Source organism: Antechinus flavipes, chromosome 2 (genome assembly GCF_016432865.1).
Source record: "Antechinus flavipes isolate AdamAnt ecotype Samford, QLD, Australia chromosome 2, AdamAnt_v2, whole genome shotgun sequence".
Taxonomy (NCBI): domain Eukaryota; kingdom Metazoa; phylum Chordata; class Mammalia; order Dasyuromorphia; family Dasyuridae; genus Antechinus; species Antechinus flavipes.
Window position 1 is genome coordinate 495867797 of NC_067399.1, and position 23260 is coordinate 495891056.

Consider the following 23260-nt stretch of genomic DNA (forward strand, 5'->3'; position numbering starts at 1 on the left):
TATAAGCTGTTATGAGGCCTTTTTTTTTTTTTTTTTTTTTTAAGATGAGGAAACTGAGGAGCAGTTAAGTGACTTGTCCAAAATCAAAAAGCTAGGAAATGTTGGGGACCAGGCTTGAACTAAGAAAGTTCTCCAGGAAGACTCCAGACCTAGTGTTCCTTCCAACAAGCCATCTAGCTGCTCGTAGTTCCTCCATGGCCAAAATGGATATTTTTGGCAATTTCCAGGGCTGTAGTTGAATTTTGGCAGTTCTGGGAGCAGGGACTGTGGCTTATTCTTCATTGTGTCCCCAGAGTACACAATGGCACACATGTGAATGGATGTGAATGGATCTCCTGTCTTGGATGCTGCATCCTAAGGATCATGGGACCCTCCATTCAGCTGACTTGCAATGAAAACATTCCTGGGGGTGTGCTCCTTGATAATAGAGTCTGTCTGATTTTTCAATTTCTATTTCTATTCTAATATTATATTTTATATATATAATATAAAGGAAAGCTATTTCCTTTGCTCATAGTTATAAATGCTTACTAAACTCTTTCCCTCATTCATCAATCAATATTTACTGAATTGCAGTAGCAATTTCTCTCTCTCAGGTTGGCCAAAGCAACATGAAAGGTGTGCCTCCTCCTTGCCCCATGAGACATTCAATTTTCTGATTAAATCTCAGGTTATTCTGGTCTCTTTTTCTTTCATTCTGAAAGCCTTGGCCAGCCTTCTCTGATGAAGGAAGAGGGATTAGGGAAAAGAGTTTCTAAAGTAGCCCCAGCCTCTCCCAGCCTCCACCCACCAGGAAGGACCGACAGCCCTAGGCAGACTGTGTTGCTGTCAGCAGGGAGGAGAAGGCTCTGGGTTTGGGGAGGACCCCTGTTTCCCAAGGACTATGAGTTCAATTAATTAAATTCATTTCAATTGAGGGTTACAGGTCTCTAAGCTCTGTGTTCTAGGCAGGGCCATCTCTAATAATATGATGATGGCAGCACAAATTTATATGTCCCTTGAAAATTCACAAAAAGGTTTTATTCACTATAACCTTTTGAGGTAGTAGCATATATTATGATTCTCATTTATAGATGATGAAACTGAGGCTAAAAAAAATGCAAGGTAAAATGATGTTCGAGGTCATGCAGATGCTAAATATTGAAGCTTAGTCTTCAATCTCAGGTTTCATAATTACAAGCCCAATGTCCATTCTACTGTATTACATGTAGAGTACCCAGGGCCACTCACATAGAGCAAAGGAACAAATTGTGTTGTGAATCATTTCTCTCCCTTGATATTATTTGTAGGTATGTGAAACAAGGTTAAAGTGAAAACACCAAAGACAGCCTTAGAAAGAAATTAGCAGGAATATCTGTTTGCAATCTATCTCTGGCTCATTCTTAGGTGTCCAGGGCCGATGGGTTTATATATAACTAACTATATTATTATAACTAAAGTTGTTTTATGTGTTTAAGCTAAGAACCCATGACTCTGATTTGCTGCCCATCAGGATGAAATACATGTAGGAAAGGGTGACAACCTCATTTGAACTCAGGAGCCTAGTGGACAGAATTTTCCAATTTAACCCCTTTAATTTTTCTTCTTTAGCCAAAAAAGAGGTATTTTCACTTCATAGATCATACAATGTCAGAGCTGAAACTGTCATTAGAACATAGAATGTCATTTTTGAAAGGCACTTCAAAACACAGAACATAGAATGTCAGAATCGAGAGGGACTTTAGAGCATAAAATGTTAACAGATGGAAAGTTTCATTCTATTTAAGTACATATTTATTAAGCATCTATTAAATATTGGGTACTATGGTTAAAAAGATAGAAAACGACACACATCCTGAGGGAGCTTACAGTTTACCATGGAGTCCAAATAAATATAATGCAAGGTAGATTCTGATGCTCCAGAATCCAGAAATTCAGAATGTTGTAGGATAATTTAAGGAGGAGAGAGGACACTTACAGCACAGAACATTCAATGTTAGAAGTGGAGGGGACATGAGAGACCATTTAATCCAACCCCTTCATTTTATAACAGAGAAAGGATTGACTTGGTCTCAGGTACAGAGCTAACAGGGAGAAGGAACTGAAGCCTTCCAGAATAGTTTCATACCAGCCCCTAGGGAAGAGAGATGCATGAAGAGAAAGGCCTCCTCACTAACAGCCTCCAGATGGTACAGGAAATCTAGAAAGAGAGAGATGGAGGAAACTGACTTCTGTACCTCTCCCAATGGACAATTTAGGGGCTCTGTTTCCCTCTTCCTGTGGGGGAGGAGAGCATCCTCTTCTCATTTCAGTACACTGGAAGCATCATTTCCCCAGGTGATGAGGCTCATGCCAGCAGAGTTTTGGGTGGTGAGGAGGAGGAGGATGGGATAGATAATCCCGGGAGACTTGTGAAGATAGTCGGGGTGGGGAGGAAGATAACTCTTTACTAATTAAAGAGGAATTCTCCACAATTTCCCTTGTCATGGAATATAAGACTTGGTCCAGTGAGTAAACCTTTTAATAAGCCAAAGCTGGAAGATAGGCCCACAAAAAATCCATCAGCACCTGGGAGAGTGGGAACGGCTCCATTTCAGGTCATATGAGGTGAATCTGGCCCCAGATGGAGGGGAGTGGTTTTCGTCCCAGGTGAAAGGCCTCCGGGTGAGGGGAGTGGAGGAGGTGACTCCTCTTCTCAGACTAAGAACAGAGCAACTAGATCCATAACGACAGTAGCCATCTAGGAACTGTTTCTCAGAAACACTTGACTTAGTGGGCTTAATTCTAGCCCAGCTGGTTGTTCCTGAATGTTGAGGGAAAGCCTAATAAAGAAACCCTGTTTCCTAAAGGTTTAGAGTGAGATCTAGGGTCTTCCTGTTTTTTATGTAGAAGGAAATGTCACAGTTGGAAGGGACTTTTAGTACACAGATTGTTAGAGATGAAAAGGGCCCTAGAATACCAAGGCCAGAGGTGGAAGGGACCTTAGAACATAGAATGTCAGCGGTAAAAGGCACTTCTGAGTCCTATCTGGTTCAACTCCAACATGAAACAGAGTCTTCTCTCAATACACCCAATAAATGGTCAGCCAACTTTTGTTTGAAGACCCTCAACTTGCACAGTAGACCATTCCAATTCTGATTAATTATAAATGTTAGGAAGTTTACATGAAGGATAAATTGAAATTGAAATCTTTGAAATTTTTACCCAATGTTCCTATTTATATTCTTGAGAGCCAACTACCCTTTATATAGAATGCCAGTGAACACAGAATATAGAGCTTAAAGGGCTATTAGAGGTATCTCATTTTAACCTCATTTTGCAAAAAAGAAGATAGGCCCAGGGAAAAATGCAGGTTTGTAAAGCAAGTTAATGGCAGCCCTAGGGCATGAACCCAGCTTTCTTGATTCCCTATCTCTAGGAAACACACTTTTAAGATGAAGACTGGGGTCCTCAGTTGTATCCAAAAGCTGACAACAACCAAGTAAGGGGACTTAATGACCTGTGGCCTACCCTAGGCAAAGGTTAGTCAGGCAAATCAGGAGAGACCTTTGATCAGTCACTGTTCTCTGAGTGCCTTGAGGTACTCAGGTACCTTAAGGGAGACAGCAAATCTTGCTTAAATAAATAAGTCCTTTTTTTCTAACTCCTGACTTGTTCATCGAGGCCATAGATATTGTAGATTGTGCAACTGCTCATAAGGTTCCGAGAGGCAGGATCCCAGGGTTATCTCACAAGGAAACAGCCTGACCAAATGTCATCCCTCACCCCTAATTACTGAGTAATTTAGAGGTCAATCAGAGAAGTTTCTCTCTTATCTATGAGGACTTAAGAGATGTCAGCCCAGATCCTTGGAAAATTGTCTAATATTAGTTCACATGTGTATAGTATGTGACATTTTATAAAACACTTTCCTCATGAGACCCTCATGAGATAAGTCATAGAAGTATTAATATTCTCATTTTACAAATAAGGAAAGTAAGGCTGTAACAGATGGACTCATCATAGTTATTAACATGGCTAAGAATTCAAATCTAGTGTCTCTTTGTTCCATGCTGTCTGACAAGCATATGCTTAATTAGGTCTTAACACTAAGAACAAAATCAGAAAAACCTCTGGGCACTTGGCCTCTGAAAATTTAGATGGGTCCAGATGATAGTCTATGCGAAGATATAAAAAGATTTTCTAATGTGATTTTCAGTCAGCTTTTATTTATTTTTATTTTTTTTTTTTAATGATTAAGAGGAAGAAGAGCTGCTTTATTACCTTTTTAGATTTTTTTTCCCTCTATGTAGTAACCATTCAAATCAGGTATTATAAAAATTCAAGTTATATAATCTTAGGAATTAAAAAAGAAAGTAAAAGCAGAACTTGAATAAGAAAAAGGTAGAATTTATGTGTGTGTATGGGGGTGGACTGAAAAGGAATGGATGTTATCTCCACCTTCTGAACTGAAGTGTATACAGAAGACAAAATAATCCAGCAATTCTCTTTCCTGAGGACATATAGACACCAATCCAGACTCACCAAGAAGACTAAGGTGTAGCCAGGTGTCATATCATAAACCCAATGACATTTTTCTTTTCAGAAGGATCACAGAATCTTCTTCAGAAAACAATGTTCAATGTTCACATTCTGACACAACAACGAGATCAGGGATGGAATCTTCAGCTGTTCAGCCAGTTTTTAACCAAACAATTAGATTTCATCCTTTAGTCTCATGTTGAAATTACCTTCCACTGGATCACAATTCCCAAAAATTTATTCTGAATTTTTCTCTTTCAAGAAATTACTAGAATTTCTGAACCCAGTGATATCTCTTCTCCCTCTCCCCCTACTCCCTAGTCTGGTATAAGTAATTGCTTCGAAAACATCCTTTTGGTGTTGAAGAATGTGGCGTGATTGTATAAATCACTTCTCCATCCAGATTTCATTTGTACAATGGGGATAATAATATCTACATAATATTCTTCATGAGACCTCATTGAGGAAAATACTTTGTCAAGTGTAAGGTGCCAAAGGAATGACATTATTTTATTATTATTACTAAGATCATCGATGTTTCACATAGTGCATACATAATAATAGACATAATAAGTGTTTAATAAATCTTTCTCTTCTCTCCTTCTTCAATGTATACTGAGGATATAAGTGAAATTAAATAGAATATTCTATGAACAACATAAATTGTGCACAGTGTCAGTGCATTATAGATGTCATTCTATTATATGCTATACTCTGAAAAGGCTAGGACCACATCCCCGAGATGTTCAGTACAGATGTTCTAGACTTTTAGAACTACTTGATTTTTCTGTATATCTATGCAGGCATCCCTGATAGCCTTTCATAGAGATATACACATATATATCTATTTATTTCATCTTGGCTCTGGCACAGTCTGACATAATGAATAGACAACTATCCCCTGGCCTAAATCATTTTGCTACTCTATAAAATTCTAAAATTTTAACATTCTATTATATTTATACATATATTATCTATTTATTTATATAAATATATAATTTATTTGTATTTTTTCCCTTTTTTATCCCTTTTATAAATATATTACAATATAATTTTTATAATTTATATTTTTAAATATATTATGTATATTTATTTATTATTTATGTGTAACATTCAAGGTGTAGAAAACTTGTTCAAAGATGAATGAAAGTAACTTGAGACCTTAACTAAAGACCTTGCCCAGAATCACAGGGCATCAGAATTGCACAGGACCTCTGTTGGTCAATTAGCACAACCATTACCAGAACAAGAATCCCCTCTATTGCTTTCCCAAGAGGTTGTTCAGCCTTTACTTAAAAACCGGCACTTCCTTCTGAGGAAGTTTATTCCACTTTTGGATCATTTGGATGATGTTAATTGTTTGTGTCTGAATTCCCGGGGACAATGAAGGGAGAACAGATATCAATGAAGTGCTGAGTTTTTTAATAAGGGGTCAGGTAGAGAAAATCAAATAAACAAAAAACCAACCCCCCACAAACAACAAAACTGCACTAAAACTTTTGGGATATCCTGTGTCAATCCTAGGATTCCAGTACTCTCAAACCTAGTTTAGGGAAGTTTCTATTAGTGACATAAAAAAATTCCAAAGAAACAAAAAAAATCCCCCTTGCTTCCCATCTACTTCCATCTCTTTTTCTCCCTAGATAGACTATGTATATCTCAGACAGTGTCTATGATTGGCATTTGGGTAATATACAACAACTCCAGCCCTAAAATGAAAATCATAAGATAAATGGGACATGAAAAAGTGGGAAGGAGTAAAAGTCTCTATATCCCTCATTCCCCCTCCCCCAAACACCCATCCCACAGGTCTCAAGCTGAAGTTTGATGTTGACACCTCTTCTTGACAAGAGCAATCATTAGGAGAGGCTACATGGATTTATTTAAGCTGTGTGCAATTGCAGGTTTGTCCATAGTGTTGCTTTGGTGATTATCTTTCCATGTGTTGAGATGGAAAGCACAGACAATTGTTTTCACAGAAGCCAGAGAAATCCCCATTTCCTGGTATTACAAAATTACAGAGCTGGAAGGGACATCCGAGGCCTTCAGTCCTGAGCAGGGGTCTTTCTATAGCATTCCAGACAAGGATCTCTCTAGCCTTTGAAGACCTCGGATAAGGAGGAAGGAACCCACTTATTCTTGAGATGGCTCTAGTTTCAAATGGCTCTAATTTTCAAGAACTTTTCCCTTACGTTAAGTTCTAATATTCTATGATTATTTGTTCATTCATTGTATCCATTCATTCACTCCACAAGCATTAAGAGCTTACTATTTGCCAAATGATATAGGTTGTGGGGATACAAACACAAAATTGAATCAGTCCCTGTTCTCAAGGAGCTTCCATTCTAGGGATGAGAGTGGGGGATGAGAACAGAATGTACAGGGAAAGTAAACAGAAAACATACACAAAGTTATCTGGGGAGGAAAGGCTCAAAGGGGTCTCCTGTAGGAGGTAGTTCTTAATTTGAAGGAATCTAGGGGTTCTGAGAGGCCCACACCAAGAGGGAGGATGTTCTAGGTGTGGAAGATAGGTGACAGAATTTATATTTGTGGAACGACAAGTAAGTTAGTTTGGCGGATCTGTACAATGAACAAAACTGGGAAATAGAAATGGGTCTAGAGGCAGACCATGATGGGTTTTAAAAGCCAAGTAGAAATTTTGTTTTATCTTTGAGGCAAGAGGAAACCAGTGGGGCTTTTTGAGCATTATAATAAGCAATAGCCAGTACTTTCTATGTGCCAGGCGCTGCACTAAATATTTTACAATTATTACCCCAATTGATCCTCACAAGAATCCTGTCCTCTTTTCAGACACACAGTTAGCTGTGACTTTCCCGGTCATTTGTGACTTGGTCACACAGGTAGTAGATGTCTGAGGCTGGATTTCAGTTCAGGTTTTCCTGACTCCAGACCCAGGAGTCCAGCCCCTGAGCTACCTAGCTGCCCCTGGGTATTACATGCCAGACCTAGGCTAAGGTCCTTTTCCTTAGGTTCTTTTCCATATGATTGTCTTTTCTCTGCAAAGGCTCCTCTGGCAAAGGCCAGGTGCTCCCTGCGTGGACAGCAGGAGATGTGTGCAGTGTCCTCCAGTCCTATGTCTCACAAGCCGCGGAGTGACTGGGACTTGGCTCCCGCATCTGGCTTAACAATTTCCCTTGGCAAGCTTTCTCGCAGGTTTCACCACCATTCATGAGATTTTTAAGAGTTTGACTCACGCCTTGTTTGGGTTTGGCTTGGCCATCACCCACCCTGGCTTAGCTGCAGCACACAATAATTAGCCTGCTGGAGAGCAGCAGGGCTGTTTAACAAGAGCCCGAATCCTCGACAGCTGTCGTTACACTGAAGACATTGCCTTCCTTCTCTCTTTTTCTTAATTTCTTTCTCATTATTTATTTCTTCTCTCTTTCTGGCTTCTTTCCCCCGCGCCCCTTCCTTTCTTTCCCAGGAGCTATTTATAAAAACAAGATATTCTTTCACTACCACCTGCTCCTCCTGCTAATGGGAATTTTGACATCACCAAATCACTTTCAAACCAGGCTGAAGAATGCTCCCGGATGTTATTTTTCTAAAGTACATTCCTATGGTGCAGATGTTTTCTTTTCAATCAACTTAGTTACGATAGCTGTTCTCTTAGAAACAGGGATTGTCAGCGCTAGGACGGCCCTTAGAACACGGAAAACTGCCAGAATGCCGAGAAGCTGAGAGGGGCTGTACACACAGATACCTGGAGTCTAAGATATTCCAATGAGGCAAAACTATTCTTTATGAATGGCCAAGCCTAATATCTGCTGAACAAACGCCTGCCATTGTCAGATCCATCCCAAACACACACATATGCTGCCTTGGAGATCAGAATCTCATTGCAACCCCTGCAACAGTGACCGTGATATATATATATATATATATGTACCCTTTCAAGAAAACTGATCTCATCCATGAATCTCAAATAACAAACTATGTTATTTCTATAGCCCTTTACAGTTTCCAAATACTTTCTTAGCAATAACCCTGAGGTAGACAGGATGGCTATTATAGTCCCCATTTGGAGGAGGGAGGTCTTGAGAGCCCAGTTCTTTGGATTCCAAATCCACTATGCCATACTGCCTTTCCAAGATAAATGAGGGAATTAGAACCGTTTAGAAATCCTCCTGGTTCAGACTGGAGGGCCTGTTTGGACTGGAAGAGCTGGTTGAGTCCCTAGTAGTTATCCATTGTAGAAGTTTCTCTCACACTTACCAGCCATGTCTCTCCAGCCCCTGCTCCTTCTCTGTGATCCTCTTGGAATGGCTGAGATACTGTGCCGGGAGACAGGGTTGCTCCTGACTGCCTTACCATTTATAGAAGCCGCTCCTACACACACCAATTAGAATTATAACCAGGTGGGTGAGGCACCAGGTCATTCCTGTAGGGCCTGTAGCCTTCACTTACGACATACCTATCACCCACCGGAAAGTCACTGTACTTAAGAAAAATGAAAAAAGTGACTGGGGGAGGAAAGCGGGGGAGAGGGGTCAGCCAGTTGGATTTTTTCTTAAAGAGAAGTGATTTCAGGATCTGGATCCTGGGATTTGGTGTATGACACCCCCTTTTTCTATAGAGATCCTTCCCAGGCTCACTACAAGGGGCCAGACAGTATATAAGTAAACTTTGCAAACCAGAAAAGACAAAGACCTCTTTCTTGTTCCTATACATTTAGGTTTGGGAATACAAGTCCTAAGAATGGAAAAGACACTTAGAAATAAGTTTGTTCAATCCTCTCTTTACTTAAGTAGGGAAATCAGTTCAAAAAAAGGGAAGTGAATGTGCAAAGTCAGACAGTATGTGGGTGGAAGTGATCAGGACCAGCCAGATCCCAGGTCTCCAGTTCAAGGACTCTTTCCACTGAATCAGATTAGGTTTTTTTATTGGGAAAAAAGCCATATAATTCCAATAGATTTGGGATGGAGAGAACCATCCCCACATCCAGAAAGAGGACTGTGGGGACTGGATGTAGATCACAACATAGTATTTTCACCTTTTTTGTTAGTCTTTGCTTGCTTTTTTTGTTCTTTCTCATTTTTTTTCTTTTTAATTTGATTTTTCTTGAGCAACATGATAAATGTGGAAATATAAAAAAAGAAAAGAAAAAGGGCCATAATTCTACAATTCATTCTTAAGAGAATCAGGATAGCTTAGGAATTAGAGAGCAAGCTTCAAAGTCAGGAAGACATGAATTTAAGGAGTACCACTCATACATACAAGCTGCAAAACCCCAGGTAGGTCCCTCAACTTCTTAGAATCCCCAGATTGTTTGTTGTTTTTTAAAGGCACGGTCCTTAAGATTCTCATTTAGAATCTTAAGGTGACCATTGCTCACCAATGAGTTCTAGATCAAACCCATTTGGTCATTGTTTGGGTTCTGATTGACTCAGATTTAATGTAAATAGCAGTTATTTCTGATTTGCTCAGAAACCCGAAGGATCTTTCCCTCCCAGATTTATTTATTTAGAATTTATTTTTTGAACTAGGTGAAAGAGAAGATTCTTTTTCTCAATTGCTACCTAATTAATCATTGACTGGGTGTAGCCTCAGTCAAACAGACCTGTTGAAGACCTTAGGTTAGAAAAGTCAAGGTTCCTGAATGCATCCAGGTCCATCTCCAGTCACTACTATCTATACCATGCTATGTTCCCAGATAGTTCTATGGGGTGGGAGGGTGGGAGGTGAAGTGAGGCAGGTGACCTTGCCCAGCCCTCCCTCCCTTAAATCCAATTCACTTGAATGTCACGGCATCACCTCCCTGATGTCATGGTGCGATTTGAGAATGAAGGACAAATAATAACAACAAATCCCAATGGTGTCCCAGATGACCCTCTAAAACCAAGCTCCAAAACTACTAGAATGTCTTTCCTGTCAGTTCTTTGAACTGAGGATTGTAGCTGAGTTAAAAAACCCAACAAAACTAGTTTATTCTTCCAGGATGTTGGATATCCTTTCTTTGCAACCTAGCTGTGAACACTCTTGCTCATCATCCCTTGCCAGGGGGCAGGCAGGAAGACTGGAAGTGACAGTGAGATTTCCCCTGCTCCATGTGAAGAGCATGTCAGGTCAGAAGTTACATTAAAAAATATCCTATCACGGTATATAACTGGAAGGAACCTTAAAACAAATGTCACGGCAGGCTAACAGCAGAAGCCAGAGCTGGAAAGGACCTTACATCACTAAAAATGCCAGACCTAGAAGAGGCTTTAGAACAGACTGTCAGAACTAGAAGGAATGGCAGAACACAGAACGCCAGAGCTGGAGGGGACCTCAGAACTTAGGATGTCAGAGCTAGAAGAAATCTCAGAGCGGAGGATGAAAGTGATTTCATAACATAGCATACAGAATCTCCGAGCTGGTTGGGTCTTAGAAATAATCCGCCTGGATAGCTAGATGGTTTGGTGGCGAGAACACTGGCTCTGGAGTGGGGAGGATCTGAGTAGCTCAGACACTCGACACATAGCAAAGAAAGAAAGGAAAGAAAGAATCTGGAAGAGAGTCACTGGGAGTCAGTAACAGCTGAGAATTAAGCTCGGGTCTCCTTTCCTGGGTCTCAGATGCAGCTGCTGGCTGGCGACTTGGTCTAGTTAGGACAGAACAGCTCGGCGCGCACACAAGGCAGAACGTGGCCCTGTGTTTGCCCGGGAAGATGGCCAGGGAGATAGCCCAGGCTGGCATGGGAGAACAGAGTATCTGGCCTGTAGAGCACAGTTCCCTGGGATACCCCATGGAGACTCGAGGGAAGCAAAATCTTGAGAAAAAGATGCTGGGGAAGTTGTGGTTCCCTTAGGAAACACATGCTTGTTTTAGCTATATATTTTGGTGAGAAACCACAAGTGCGAGGAAGAAATGCCTTCCAACATTCAGCACTATGGTTATTAAGTGTTTCATAGGTATTACTCATAGAATCTCAGACTCTCTCTTTTGAAAGAGACCGATGGAGCCGTGAGAGGCTGTGGGTCACCGGAGTCATGGTATGATTTATGGCAAAGCCAGCGCTCAAAAGCAGTCCTGATACTCTACTGAGGGACCTGCCCTGCCCAACTGGCCCTTCTGGAGAGCCGCCTTTATTGGGGAGGGTTTGTAACTGAACCCTATTAGCCAAGAATGAGCTTTTTTCACTCCTCCAGGAGTAAACTTTAGCTTTGATTCTTTGCTCTCCCAGTGCGGTTAGCCTCCTGTGGAGGCTAAATGTGTAATTAGTGAGCTCACAGAGATTCCGGGCCACCATAGGAGTGAACATCACCTGGGTTCTGGTACCTTTAATGTCTCTGAGGATTGCCCCACTATGGGGAGCCAGAGCCCAGGCCTGCAGGCTGAGGACTATAATTTGCACAGGGTTGTGTCACAATTTCAGGATAAATGATTTTAAATTCATAGGTGGAGTCATCTGTCTGTAAACCTGATGGATTTCCTGCTTGGCCACACTCTGTAACAGAGACATTAGAAAAACCAAATAGATGGAGGTTAATGTGAGCTTTTTCAAGGAGAGGTCAATTAATCATTTATCCTTTTCCTCTCTAATTGAGAAATTGAGCCTTTGCAATGGCTTCTTCAGCAGGTATAATTACTTGAAAAAGGGGATTGTTCAGCTAGAGATCTTTTCTGTTTACCCTCTTGCTGAGCTGGGTCCATGATGAAGGCTTGGACTATAGCCAGGAAGGAGCAGTAGTAGCCTTGTTATTATCCATAATAATAATAAAAGTTCACATTTATATAGCATATTAAGATTCATAAAGTTTGCCACAACTATCCAATGAGGGATGTTGTGCAAGTATTATTCATTTTACAGATGAAGAAACTGAGGCTGAAAGGTTAACTGATCTTTCAGCTAGTAGGCATCCTGGCCACAATTCTAACCTAATTTACTGAACCTAAATCCAATGGTCTTTCCAATATACTAGACTGCCTTGATGAAGGGTCATCTCATCTGATTTACATCACTCCTCTCCTAAAAAACCTTCAGCTGCTTCTTGTTAATTATAGTTCAACTGGATACTTAAAGCCCTCTACAATCGGGTCCAAATCTAACATCTCTTCATTTATCCCCCAAACATTTATTAAAATCTATTATATGTAATGCATCATGTCAGACTTCAGGGAGTTTAAAGTATGGTAGGAAATCACACACCCATATAAATAGAGGCATGCATGCACACACATGTAATACTTGAATTTATAATTTATTAAGTATGAATACTCTCACCAATGATCAATCTATAAATAAGCATTAATAAGAACTTAGTATGGGGATACAAACACAAAGCAAAAGCAGTTCATGTCTTCAAGGAGTTTCCCTGAAGCAGTTGCAAATTGTGATCCTGCCATCAGAAAGTAGTCTTATAGGGACAGCTCGAAGGCGCAGTGGATAGAGCACCAGCCCTGAAGTCAGGAGGACCGGAGTTCAAATCTGGGCTCAGACATTTCTTCCAGCTGTGTGACCCTGGACAAGTCACTTAACCCCAATTGCCTCGGCAAAACAAACAAACAAACAAAAAAAACCCCACTAAGGTTTACCATACGGGGTGAACTATTTCATGAAGAAAATAGAGAAATGAAACAAAGGTTTTTGGGCCACTTTGCATAATTCAGGTTTTATGTGGCCTATACATAATGAAGGTTTGTCTAATTAGGGGGATCCCTGCACCATTTCACCAAACTGACTCAAGACTACTCACTCACTGTTGTATAGTCCTGCTTTAGGTATACTTCAGGAAGAATTACCCACAAGGGCAATACTGGCTAGTCCAGATCAATAATACGTGATCGGTCAGTTTCTAAGGGCCCACTGTGAGCATGCTTCCATGCCAACTCCATACTAGGCCTGTGCCAGGATTCTTGTTGTACAGTTGTGTCTGATTATTTGTGAGCTCATTTAGGGTTTTCTTGGCAAAAATACTGGAGTGATTTGCCATTTCCTTCTCCAGCTCGTTTTACAGAATGAAGAAGTGACTTGCCCAGAGTCACAGAGCTATCAAGTATTTGAAGCCAGATTTAAACTCAGGTCCTCCTGACTTTGGACCTAGTACTCTATCTACTGTGTCTCCTACCTGCCCATCATGCTTCTTAAGTAAATGCAATAATCCCTAAACCAATGAAGAAGAGAGGACTATTTCCATTCTTTTCTCTAGACAGAAAGGAATATGTATAAATCAATCCTTTTTTACTGGTGCTGAATAAGAGGATGTACATGTGTAAAAAGATACAATATAGGTTGGAATAAAAAAAGAATAAAATATGAAGTAACATTAAAGATTATGCATTGATTTGCTTTGCTGCTTCATTTTCAGAACCATATGTTTATTGTCTTTTTTTTTTTAACTTATATCCCCAGAACTTAGAACTATACTTTGCATATGGGAAGTACTTCAAACTTTAAGATTCATTCACAGAGGCTAACTACATAAGATATTCAACTACATAAAAAGATATTTTTATATAATGTAGTATAAATATGATATAAGACTGAATTATAGAATAGGATATGCATCTACATAAAAAATTTATGAAAACTCGATATTGCAACAAAATAAGAATTTAAAAAAAGAACGAATATCTACTAATCACGCCAAAGGTTTACTGTTTACCTCTTAATCAAAAATTTTATCTTATTTTTATTGATGACTTTTGTTTTTACATCATATTCATTTCTAAATTCAATCCTCTCCTATCTAGAGGGACTTCTTTTATAAATCTTTATTACCATTATTATATTTTTAAATGAGGGAAAATTTCGGCAAGATTAACTAACACATGGACTGTGTCTCAGACTATGTGCAATATTCCATACTCATAGTCCCCTACTTGTACAAAGAAAGGAGGGAGGTGCGTTTTTTCCTCTTGTCCATGGCCAAGTTTGGTCATAATTACACGGCATTCTCTCTAATTATTTGTTGACCAATCACAGGTGCCAATAAGCCTATGCTTGGTCTAAGTACCTAACTTTGCCCCACCACCACACCCACATATAAAGCCTTTCAAGCGTGGTAGGATCTGCTAGAGCTTGCTCTTCATAGGCATATCCTCTGAGAACATAGGCTCATCTTCCTGCTATGATGAGGCACTAAAGGCAATTTTAGATGAAAATAAATGTAATACAAATTAGAACATGTTAAATACATAAAAGGATTATTAAATCCTATAAAGTCAAATGAAGGAGAAATCACTACCAGCTGAATGAGAGCAGGAAAATCTTTATGGGAGCACATACAATAGAGTTTCAAAGATGGGCAGAATGTTAAAATAGGTGAAAATGGAGGAAGCAGCATTGTAGGTTCAGGGAATATTGAATAAAATTATGAATGAAGAAAAGCATGGCACATGTTTAGGACATAGCTCGTGGCCCAGTTCAGCAGGAACGTATTTGTCAGGAGGACTAGTGAGGGATCAAGACAAAGCAGACTACAGAGGGCTTTGAACACTGAGCTAACCTTACTATTTTTATCTGCCATTACTCCCTTAAAGATGGGTAGCTAGGTGATGCAGTGGTGCTAGGTCTAGAGTTGGGAAGATGTGAGTTCAAATCCAGCCTCAGACACTTACTAGTGGTGTGACCCTGGGCAAGTCACTTAACTCCCATTTGCCTCAGTTCTTCAACTATAAAATGAGGAGACACTGGAGAAGGGACTGGAAGACCATTCTAATACCTTTGCCAAGAAAACCTCATGGGTTAAGTCCATGGGTTTACAAAGAGTCAGACATAAGTGAATGACTAAAGAACTTCCTTAAAGAAACTGTGTCAGTCAAACTGGTCCATTTATCAAGAGAAACATCTGCCTTTGCTCAAGCTGTTTCCCTGTCCATGATGTTCTCACCATTCTTTCCCACTTAGCCAGGCTTAGCTCTTCCACGAATCCTTTCCTAACTAGTCTGACTCACAAGCTCTCTTTCCTCTGAACTCCAATGGCAATTAAAGTACTTATTGGATGCTGCTTTGCATTGTTAGTTATCTGTTTACTCATTTCTCCTATTTCTTCAGGTATAATATAAACTTTGGGAGGACAAAAGCTGTATGGTTTATGTCACTGTAATTTGCATAATGTCTAGCCAAGCTTTGTATACAACAGACATTCAATAAATGTTGCTGTCACTTCTGAAGATTTGGGGCAGATAATTTTGCTTGATTATATTGGTGATTCTGGTCGAAATTACAGTGAAAGAGCAAAGTTCACCTGGAAAGTAGGGATGAAATGTAGTGGACCCTGACCAGGCAGGCAGAATGAGGAAGTTGAAAAGTTATCCATTTCTGAAGTTAGGGACCTTTAGGTTCAAATCTTGTCAGTGCCATTTATTCCCTGTGTGGCTATGTGCAAACCACTTTTCTTCCCTGGTCCTCAGTTTCCTGATAACTAAATAAGAGTGTTGAACAAATGGCCTTTGAGGTCTTTCCAGCTCTGGATTTAGCATCTTAGGAATGTTTGGGCCATTCAGAGGAAGGATTGCCCTTTTATCCATTTCATATTTTTAATCATCTTTTGTAAAAGTTTTCTTATTAAATCTACACATTCATAACTATCCATCGGTTTATCTCTCCAATCAGCCTTCCATCCCTCTATTTAAAATTGTTAAACATGGCCTTTATCCTCTAAATTTTTTAATTGGGGCCGGTGACCTTATTTTAAAACATTTTTGGTAACTGCCTTTCAATATAATTAGTTTGTTTTTAACATTACATATTTTATCTTATGTATTTAAAAACATGATTCTGAGAAAGGGTCGACAGGTGTCAACATACTGCCTGAGAGATTTCTGCCACAAACAGGGTTAAGAGCCCCTGCTCTAAAGGCTGGATTACAATCACTTTACTTTGGTATCATCAACATAACAGCATAACTGTCTGGCCCTTTGCTGGACATTTTCCTACCCATAAGTTACTTGTGTAAGTATCTGAGACATCTTTTAAATATTCAGATAGATCTGTGGTCTCATGGGTGTATTTCTTCCTGTGATGTAGCCTGTAACATATCTATGTCTGCCTATTCTGGGGGACTCTTGCCCATATTCTTCCATAAGTTTCCCAAAGATGGGATCTACAATGTGCTGAAGCTTGTTTTCTCTTGCTATGAGGAAGATCCTAATGTAGAATGAAGGCAGTATCTATTGGTTATCCTTCATTCCCTTCATTCTCACCATATGACAAGTCCACCTGTGTTTCACTAACACTTTTTTTGGATGACATGCTTTATACCACTTGTCTTTTGTAATTTCTTGCTTGTAATGTGTTGCAAAGTACAGCTGGAATGTGGTTCATCCTGCTTGGACTAAGGTGCACAGGAAAGCCAGGAAAATACTTTATGAAATAAATAGGTAGCGTTTGAACTGGACCACAAAGAAAGGGAATTCAATAGGCAAGGTATGGAAAGTGTGGGGAGTCTATTCTAAGCATAGGATAGGTTATGAGCAAAGACCTGGAGATGAGAGAAAGCAAATAAAGTGCATGGGATAATAAGTAGTCCAATTTGACAGGAATACAACAAGGCACGAAATCTCAGAATGAAATCTGATTGTAGAGGGTTTTGAATGCTAGAAAAATTCATGTTTTATTCTGTAGGCCAGTGCGAAAGGTTTCTGATTAAAATATATCTTTAAATGTAGTATGTTAAGTTCCATGGGATAGATACAAAGTCTATGTGGGGGAGAGGGGGAAGGAGGGGTAGTGGTAGTAAAGGGTAGTCAAGATTGAAAAAAGGGCTTTATTTAATTATTTTAACATTCATTTTTAAATTTTGAGAAATCAAACATGATACCTAATATACATGTAAAGTCAGGCACAATAGATCTCTATATCTGCCATGCTGTAAAAACAAAAAAGTAAGAAAAATAAAGTAAATAAAAATGTGCTTCAATGTCCATTCAATTCATCAATTCCCTTTCTGGAAGTGGAAAGGAGTTTTCATCATGAATTCTTTGGAACTGTCTTGGATCTATGAATTGAACAGAGCAGCTAAATATTTTAGGATTAGTCATCATTACAACATTACTGTTACTATGTACAATGTTCTCCTGATTCAGTTTGCTTCACTCTGTATCAGTTCATGTAAGATTTCTTTGGTTTTTCCGAACCCATCCTATTCATCATTTCTTATAGCACAATAGTATTGTACCATGATCATATACCACAATTTGTTCAGTCATTTCCCAATTGATAAGGCATTCCCTCAATTTCTAATTCTTTGTACCACAAAAAAAAACTTCTTTAAAAATTTTTGAACATATTAAGTTCTTTCCTTTTTATGAGAGAAAGCTTCATTTTAGTGTTGATATTTGAGATGGACTTTGAAGTGTAGGGAGGATGTTGACAGAGACAGCAGAGAGGACATTATAGGCAGAGATTACATTATGAATAAAAGCATAGAAATGCAAAAAATAGTATGTTTTGGAGGGATAGCAAGAAATCCATTCTGATAAAATTTCAAATATTAAAGATGGGCGAGGGGGAGGAGGACATTTCAGACAAAGGGAACAGTAGGTAAAGGTATAGAAAATCAGAACATGGTAGGAGAATAGAGAATGGAATGATTTGTCTAGAAGCATAGGGTATGTCACAGGAAAAGTGATCACTGAATGATTGCTTCATTTTCCTTCGCCTTAGATGAGAATACCATTCCTGCTACCTTTATTCATTAAGTTTTGCAGAATTATTTCAAATTAAGTGATTGAGAAATAGAAAACTTATCTGAACTCATTAACTAATTAACAACAACTAATCAGCAATGGGTTCAGCATTAGTAGAATTATTTTATTGACTTTTTCACACAATCAGCTTTTGTTAGATAATGATCCGTACAAATTCCTAGGCATAGAGTTAGCTGTTCTGTTTCTTTTTCAAGATATGAGAGGAGTTTCCTCATCAGAAGATTTATATCTAAGGATAACTCTAAAGATAGCTATAAACTACAGTAGTAAAGAACTTGTCCCAGCATAACAGGGACTCCTATAGAAAGAAAGTTCATATTTTCAAACTGGAATGGTGATTTACATGTTACATTAGAACTTCTTCCATTAGGAAATCTGGAGAATCAACTGGAGAATGGTTGAGTAAATTGTGGTATATGAATGTTATGGAATATTATTGTTCTGTAAGGAATGATCAGCAGGATGAATACAAAGAGGCTTGGAGAGACTTACATGAACTGATGCTGAGTGAAATGAGCAGAACCAGGAGATCATTAACATCATTAACATTAACATTATCCTCAACAACGATACTGTATGAGGATGTATTCTGATGGAAGTGGATCTCTTCAATAAAGAGAGCCTTAATTGATCAAAGATGGACAGAAGCAGCTACACCCAGAGAAAGAACACTGGGAAATGAATATAAACTGCTTGCATTTTTGTTTTTCTTCCCAGGTTATTTATACCTTCTGAATTCAATTCTCCCTGTGCAACAAGAGAACTGTTCGGTTCTGCACACATATATTGTATCTAGGATATATTGCAACCCATTCAACATGTAAAGGACTGCTTGCCATCTGGGGGAAGGGGTGGAGGGAGGGAGGGGAAAAATCGGAACAGAAGTGAATGTAAGGGATAATGCTGTAAAAAATTACCCTGGCATGTGTTCTATCAATAAAAAGTTATTAATAAAAAAAAAGGAAATCTGGAGAGTGAGCGAGAAATAGTGTTATGACAAATAATTCATCAGTCGGAAGATCTGATCCTGGTCCAAGGTCTAAGGTCCAAATGGACTTGGGAATACCTCAGTCTATAAAGTGAAGCTGATGCTCACTAATTTCCTTGAAGGGAATGATATGAAAAATCATGCTACCTACTATTACTAGCTATCTACCCTAAGGATTATTTGTATCTGACCTGCAGTCATCTATATTTGTGTCAAATCAAGTTTAAGTGAATGCTGAGAGCATCCTTGAAGGGAACAAAGAAGGCAGCCTGAGAAAAGGGCAAGGGTAAGTCTAACCAATCTGCCTCAGTAGAGGTTCGTCTGCTTCAGGATTTTGTTGGAGATGGCTGAAGCCATCTCTTTCACCATCTCCTTGTTGCTGCCTTGAGTCCTTGCCCATTTCCTGATAACTAACTCCTCCCTTGTGTCCAGTGTGCGGAGAATAACACATCTATTGATTATTTCTTCTGTGGGTATTTGGCATTATGGTCTGCTGTTTTCAGTAGGATTAACTGGAAAATGAGCTCCAATTGCAGCATTCTCTCAGGGAGGAGCCTCTTGCATTATTTGTTTCTGACACATTTCCAAAAGTCAGCTCTAGAAAAGCTGATTCCACGAATATTGTGCTGTTCTTAGGATGACCTCTATAGCTCTGATTCAGAGGTCAGAGAAGAGTCAATCACTGTAGAGCTGGAATACTCCCCAGATATAGCTTCCCGCAACAGATTAGTGATGAGCATTGTTTGGGGGATATCTTATTGGAGGCAATTGGCTCCCATTTAGGGAACACCGCTCTGGGTAGCAGGATGTAGGCCAGGAGAAGGGTGGTACTGGGGAAGAATTCCCATAATACTGTGGTGACTGGACACTTTACTAACCAGTGAATCATTTGGATCCCTGAGCAATAGTATCCTCAGTGGTCCCTAATAACATTGGTCTGGGAGTTTGGAGACTTAGATTATATTCCTGTCCCTATCTCTGACTTGCTGTGACCTTGAGTTACTTTCCCTCTTTGAACCTCAGGTCATTACTGGTAAAATCAGGGGGTTGGATTATGAATTCTAAGGAATATAATATTTAGGGTATTCTGTGTTCTAAGATCCTTTCTAGCTCTAATATCCTTTGATTCTAGAAATTCCTTTTGCTATGTGTTCTCAAGTTAATCTGGAAAGTCGATAGTTGAAATTACACGTTCTCCGCGCAGGACTTCAGACGCAGTGTGGACTTGAAGTTAGGAGAAACCTGGCTTTTCATCTCTGATACACACCAACAGTGTGACTATATACAAGTTCCTTAATTTTCCTGAGGTTTTTTTAATAAAAAGGGGATATTAATACCTAGAAATTAATAATCAATAATTTCAATTAATATTAGAGTCACAATTAATGTGACAATTAATATGTCACAGAGTTGTTATGAGGATTAAATAATACAGTGCATATTTGGCCTTTAAAGGGCCATAAATATTATCTTAGGGAAGATTTTTAAAGACAAAGATTGGTTTTTATAGGGAAATACTTGCCTCCCAATACTCCTGTTTTAGATGAGGGTAGTTTCCTCATCTATGAACTTGTTGAGAGTAGTTAGGGAAGAAAGAAGTGTAATGGGAGAATATCTCTCTGAGAATAATAGTTTCTCTATCTATTTATCTGAAGGTTCTGATAAACTCATTTTGCCTGACTCAGCTTTATGTGTTCCTTTTCCCAGAAGAAGGTGTCTTCTATGGAAATTAGAGCTACCGCCAAATGAATGAAACTCTACTGATGGAATTTCAAGTCTCAGTGGTTCTGGGGATAGAAGTTATTTTGGGGAAAAGGGGTTGGGAAACACATAAATCTTTTCCCATACCCAGAAATCATACACTGAGACTCTTAAAATCTGGACAATAATGCAGTTCATTCTTGGACTGTACTGACAACTGTATACTATTTCTCCCTTCTGTGAATGCACAGCCACCAGTTTGCTGAGGGGTTTCAAGTTTTCATGAAAATCAAAGGATTTTTGAGTTAGAAAGGACCTGAAGTGCCATCAAATACAACTCCTGCTTGATACAAGACGCTTCAATTCTAGATCCACAAGGACTTGATTCAATGCATTTGCCAAAATGCCACAAGTGCCCAAGCCCCACAGTCTCTACTCAACTTAGTAACCTCAACCAGTGGCTTATCCATCGTAGGCATAAATTAATATCTTTTGACTGATCTGTTCCAAATGCTCTAGAGTAGAAGCCACCCACATCCGTCCTGGCACCAAAGTTCCTTGCAGTGTGAGGACACTTTCCCCTTTCAGAGCCTTCTCATCTCACAAGTTTGGACGCATACAGCATTTGGTATTTTATTTGAGTACTGTATCCATGGCACTGAACTTTTTTTGTTCTTAATTAGCTGGAGTGATCATTAGAATGCTTCCCTTTTTTTACCAGCTACCTGTGGGATGATAGCATTAGGAGGGATCTCTCTCTTGCTTCTTAGGTAGCATCTTACTCTTGACAAAAGGGGATGGAATTTTAGCATCCTTATCTCTTCCTTTGGGGGGGTGTGGTGGGCAGGGTGTGGTCCTTCCCTGAAGTAGTGGGAACAAAGCCAGTCTCTGTTAGGGCCAGGGCTTGTCTTGTCTCCTTGTTACATTTTCCACTCTGCCAGCCTGCTGCCTCCTTGCTGGCATGGTCAAGGCTGCTTGTCCCTGGATCCTACCCAGGAACGTTAGCATCTGGAATCTGTCACCCCACCCGATTTTCTCAGAATCACTGACTCTTAGAGTCAGAAGACACTGTAGGGATGCTCTGGTCCTGCCTCTAGTGCCCAGCGTAGCGCCATGCAGACCCCAGTCTGCCTGATTCCATTGGTATAGGTGCCTCCTTCGCAGACACAGATCATGATTGAACTCTAGTAAACGATCAGCATCACAGGATCAAAAGATTAGCATTGGAAGGGACCCAGACAGCATCTAATCCAATACTTTCATATACAGGTGAGGAAATGGGGCCCAGAAGTTGTGACTTATTCAAAGTCACATGTAGTTAAGTAACAGAACTAGAATTTAAACCCAGTTTTTCTGATTCCAGAGCCAGTTTGTCAAATTGGGAGCCAGTCTTCTGGGGATTTGTTAGACTGGTACATGAACAATGGGCATTCAGTCCATTGGGAGACCTGTCAATTGAAAGGATTTTCAGCTTGATAGGATCTGTTAGAACTTGTGCTTCCTGGAAAAGCTTTTAAAGATCCAAGGTCAATTCAATGGAACAGGGAGAGACGTTATGAGAAGCCTGTCCAGGGAGGAGACTAGGAAGGGAAGTACTTTGACCAAGGTCATGCAGCTCCTTAGAGGCAAAACCAGAGAGGAACCCAGGCTATCTATCCGGAGATCTTTCTACTAGACTACACTGCCTAGAGACAGGAAGCAAAGTATATTTGATAATATGTTATCTCAAAGAGCATGGTGCTCCTTTTACTTTATCTCCATTCTCAAAAGTGGTGAGTGATCAGACATGTAATTGGTATAAATTGGCATCCCTGTCCAACTCTGCTAATAGAGTGGCCTTCTAACCATAGAATAGATGCTGTTGTAAGAGGGCTTCTTGCCGTTAATACCACCAGGTATTAACAACCTGCCACCAATGGACAGGTAAGCCTAAGAACCACAGGAATACCAGTATCCTTCAAACCATCAAGTTGACCTGTGCAGTCATCATCCAAGGAAGGATCTACTGTGGGGAAGGACTACCATCTTCTGTCTCCACTCAAGTTTTAGCTGACTATCACAAACTGGACAAGCAAGCCTGCCTAGCTGAAGAAAGCATTGAAAACACACAGAAGTGGATACAGGAGTGTTGTATGTGCCAATTAGATCAAGCCACTAGTACCAGTCTAATCACCACCTCTCCTTAGATCCTGGTATAAACAGCCCATGATTCTGAGCCCAAGGATTGGGACTTAAGTGCCTATCTGAACCAGATTAAAATGTTTTGGGGAAATATCTTAAAAAATGAATATAAATGTAATAAAATATACATTATGTTAATTTGTGGTTTTCTAGGTTAATTTTCAGCCCACAGGGATCCTTCTGTATGGTTTAATGGCTCTCCTCTCTATTTTTTGGACACCACTGCTCTAGCTT

General features: G+C 39.6%; 1 protein-coding gene across 1 annotated transcript in view; it reads right to left on the reverse strand.

Moving 5' to 3' along the window:
* TGM3 (transglutaminase 3) overlaps positions 1-8812 on the reverse strand; it is a 40715-nt gene extending 31903 nt beyond the window's left edge. Inside the window, exon 1 of the mRNA XM_051979966.1 lies at positions 8737-8812. Within this exon, the coding sequence (XP_051835926.1) occupies positions 8737-8743 (7 nt within the window). The 5' untranslated portion in view covers positions 8744-8812. The remainder of the gene's footprint in view (positions 1-8736) is intronic.
* Positions 8813-23260: the final 14448 nt, after the last annotated feature.